This window comes from Nematolebias whitei, chromosome 8, assembly GCF_014905685.2.
Source record: "Nematolebias whitei isolate Nwh7 chromosome 8, NemWhi1, whole genome shotgun sequence".
NCBI lineage: Eukaryota > Metazoa > Chordata > Actinopteri > Cyprinodontiformes > Rivulidae > Nematolebias > Nematolebias whitei.
The window spans coordinates 32,436,103-32,439,571 of NC_056505.1; the positions used below are offsets into that span (position 1 = coordinate 32,436,103).

Sequence of the window (3,469 nt, forward strand, 5' to 3'; positions counted from 1 at the left end):
CTTTGGCAGCTTGCAACAATGATTGTTTGTACTCAGCCAGATGTTGATCCATTGAAATACAGTGATTACGGCTGCTATTGTGGCTTCGGAGGAGGGGGAACTCCAGTGGATGAAGTGGACAAGTAAGAAACAAGAATATTTATTCATGTATTTCAACAAAAGACACTGTAGCCTAAAATGTTTCTCTTTTTTCCTTCTGCATTCTCAGGTGCTGTCAAACTCATGATAATTGCTATGAAAAAAGCCGAATGACTCCAGAATGTAATTCAATAATATACAGTCCCTACATTCTTGTTTATAAATACAGCTGTTCTGATAAACAGGTGACATGCTCAGGTAAGGATGTCATTTTACTGTGGATATTTGGACAAAATGTAAACATCTGAGTACTTTGTAGTAAAGAAGTCCTTCCGATGAAGGACGAAACGTCTCAGCTAAAACAAAAACTATCCAGATTACCTGACTGATCATTATTGGATTTATCCCTGGATTATTGAGCATGAACTGCTGATATCTTAGTAGTTTCTCCAGCTTTTGCCATGCGTTTATTAAGTATTGATTTTAGATTTAAAACTTCATTTTCCTGTTTTCTATAACCCTGATGAGCTTGTATTCTGTTTGCAGAGGCCAACGAGAAGTGTCGGGCGGCTGTGTGTGAGTGTGACCGTGCAGTGTCTCAGTGCCTCGCTCAGAACAAATATGACCCAGCAAACAAAAACCTGGATGCCAAAAAACGCTGCGCCAAAGACTCACATTAAAGGAAAACTTGACACAGAACTTGGCATACTTTATCTTCTTGATTATTAATAATGAAGTAAAACAAGTCTGATTTCTTTAAAGGGTCTTAATTTCTACAATGACTGTTTAACTTGTCTTCTGAAATGTTGTCTCGTAATTTATTGTATCCAATGTGTCTAAATAAATGGCTCTTTACTTTAATATTCAAACACATTTTGTTGAAATCTGTGCCTCTTAGTTATAATACCATATTTCAAACATCCTTTGCAGCACACATGTTTCTCAAAGGGGGCCATTTTGAAAACAGAGTTTTAAAAATAACCCCTAATGATTATAATTCAGCCATTTGATTCAATTAATTTTGTATTCTGCTACTCAGAGTCCCGGTGTGTTTATCAAATGACCACTACATCAAATATGCTTCAGAATATTTTACTGATCAACTTTTAATCCATTCATTCCCATTTAAAAGGCAAGGACTTGGCTGCAGCAGAGCTGTTATTTTCTATAAAATACCATTTAGAAGACCGTGAACCTGCCCTTTAAACATAATTCCACCCTGACTGCACCAGAAAGACAAGTTGTAGCTATAACTTGTAGACCGGACTGAAGATAATCAGTGGAGGCTAAAAGTATACTGACCTCTGCAGTCAACACTTTAGCACCACAGCCATCCATGACACCTCTTTATTCAAGTTCAAGTCAATTTTTATTGTCATTTGCATCACATGTGGTACATGAGGTGGAACACAATTATGTACACATGATCCCAGTTACATCCAACAAAAGCAATATATAGTGTAAAAAGAAATAGTATATAAGGATCTAAGAAATACACTAAGATATACACCAAACAAATGTAAAACGGCACGCCAATAAATCTAAGATATACATTAAACACTTCTACTTTTGGCTTTTCCCTCTTCAGGGGTCACCACAGCGAGTCAACCTCCTCCATCTCTCCTCTGCATCCTCTCTCCTCACTCCAACTACCTTCATGTCCTCTCTAACTGCATCCATATATCTCTTCTTAGTCCTTTTCCTGGCAGCTGCATTTCAAACATCCTTCTACCATTATACCCAGTTACCCCCGTCCCTCTTCTGGACATGTCCAAACCATCTCAGTCTGTCCTCTCTAACTTTATCTCCCAGTTGCTCTACCTGGGCTGTACCTCTGATGATCTCATTCCTAATCTTATCCATCCTTGTCACTCCTAAGGAGAACCTCAACATCTTCATTTCTGCCACTTCCAGTTATTTCTCCTGTCTTTTTGTCAGTGTCTCTGTCTCATCTCTCATCTAAAGCCCCCAGTATACTCAGGCGTACGTCAGTCCACGGAGGTCTGCGCGTACCGGATTAGAGTCAAAGTGGACACCCGCAGGGCATGTTCATGCAAAGCTCAATTTTTACGGCCACGTACGTGTATGCTGTGTTGCACAATAAATTGCCTGGCGATGGACTGTTTTGTACGTGACACCATTGTATTAAATTCCCCTTCTTCATCCCTGATCTGGTTTAATGGCCTTTTCTTTAGTTTTTTTGCCAAGAGGCAAGAGATCTCTTCCTCCTCCTCCATATACACCATGACTGAAATGGTGAGAAATGAAGAAATTTGTCTCAAGCAAATCAAAATCAGGTCCAGCGTGGCTGCGGGAGAGTCTGGAGATTTCCTGGTGGGCCGGTCAGATGTGTGGGTTGCAGGGCCAGCGCTCCCTGTTTTTTGTTTTTTTTAGAACTTTTTATTAACAACATATTAACACAGAACAATGCTGCAGCTGGGGTTGCCAGCTCTTGGTTTTTTTGTTTGTTTGTTTGTTTTGCAACATTTCAATCAATCCAGTAGGCGTGTCAGCAAATGACCAATTGGCAACCTCAATTTGTCCTGAAGATAAACACCCCTTGCCTGTGGAGCTGGTCTGCAGTCGCTCAGGGTGGATGCTTGAGTATTAAGTCTCATCCCTCTGCGGACAGTGCACATCGAGTCCACACAGAAAAAGGTCCGCCCGAGTATACTGGGACCTCAAGTCTTGCTTCCACAACTCTCTCCCGGATCTTCATTGTGTGGCTTAATTCCACTGTAGTTGCTACAACTCTGTACATCACTGTTGTTCTTTAAAATGGGCACCAGCACACTTCTCCATTCCTCAGGCATTTTCTCACCCTCAAATATGCCATTGAATATTTGGGTCAAAAACTTCACTGCCATCTCTCCAAGACATTTTCAAACCTCTATTGGTATGTCATCAGGTCCTACTGCTTCCCCTTCTTCATTCTTTTCAGAGCTATCCAGACTTCACCTTCACTAATCTTTCCCACTTCCTGATCCACAGTTTCTATGACCTCTACTCTTCTTTCTCTTTCATTCTCTTCATTCATTAGCTCCTCAAAGTACTCCTTCATTTTCCTGTCGCACTCTCCTTATTTGTTGTACCATTCCTATCTTTAACAAGCCTAACCTGCTGCACATCTTTTCTAGCCTGATCCATTTGTCATGTCAATCAGTACAAGTCCATCTTGCCCTCTTTAGTATCCAGCCTGCCATACCACTCATCATACGCCTTCTGTTTGTCTTAGCTTAGCTACCTCCCTCTTTGCTCTACATCCTGTCTCCTTATATTCTTGTCTCCTCTCTTCAATTCTCTCACTGCCATTTTTCTTCTTGGCTAATCTCTTTCTTTGAACGGCGTCCTGCACCTCAATATTCCACCACCAGGTTTCCTTATCATCCAT

At 40.8% G+C, this 3,469-nt stretch overlaps 1 protein-coding gene across 1 annotated transcript; it reads left to right on the forward strand.

Moving 5' to 3' along the window:
* Positions 1–18: 18 nt before the first annotated feature.
* On the forward strand, positions 19–758 carry LOC119413659 (phospholipase A2-like). Its single transcript, XM_037680713.1, has 3 exons — positions 19–122; positions 209–336; positions 625–758. The coding sequence occupies exons 1-3, from the start codon at positions 19–21 to the stop codon at positions 756–758; spliced, it is 366 nt and encodes a 121-aa protein (XP_037536641.1).
* The last annotated feature ends 2,711 nt before the right edge of the window (positions 759–3,469 follow it).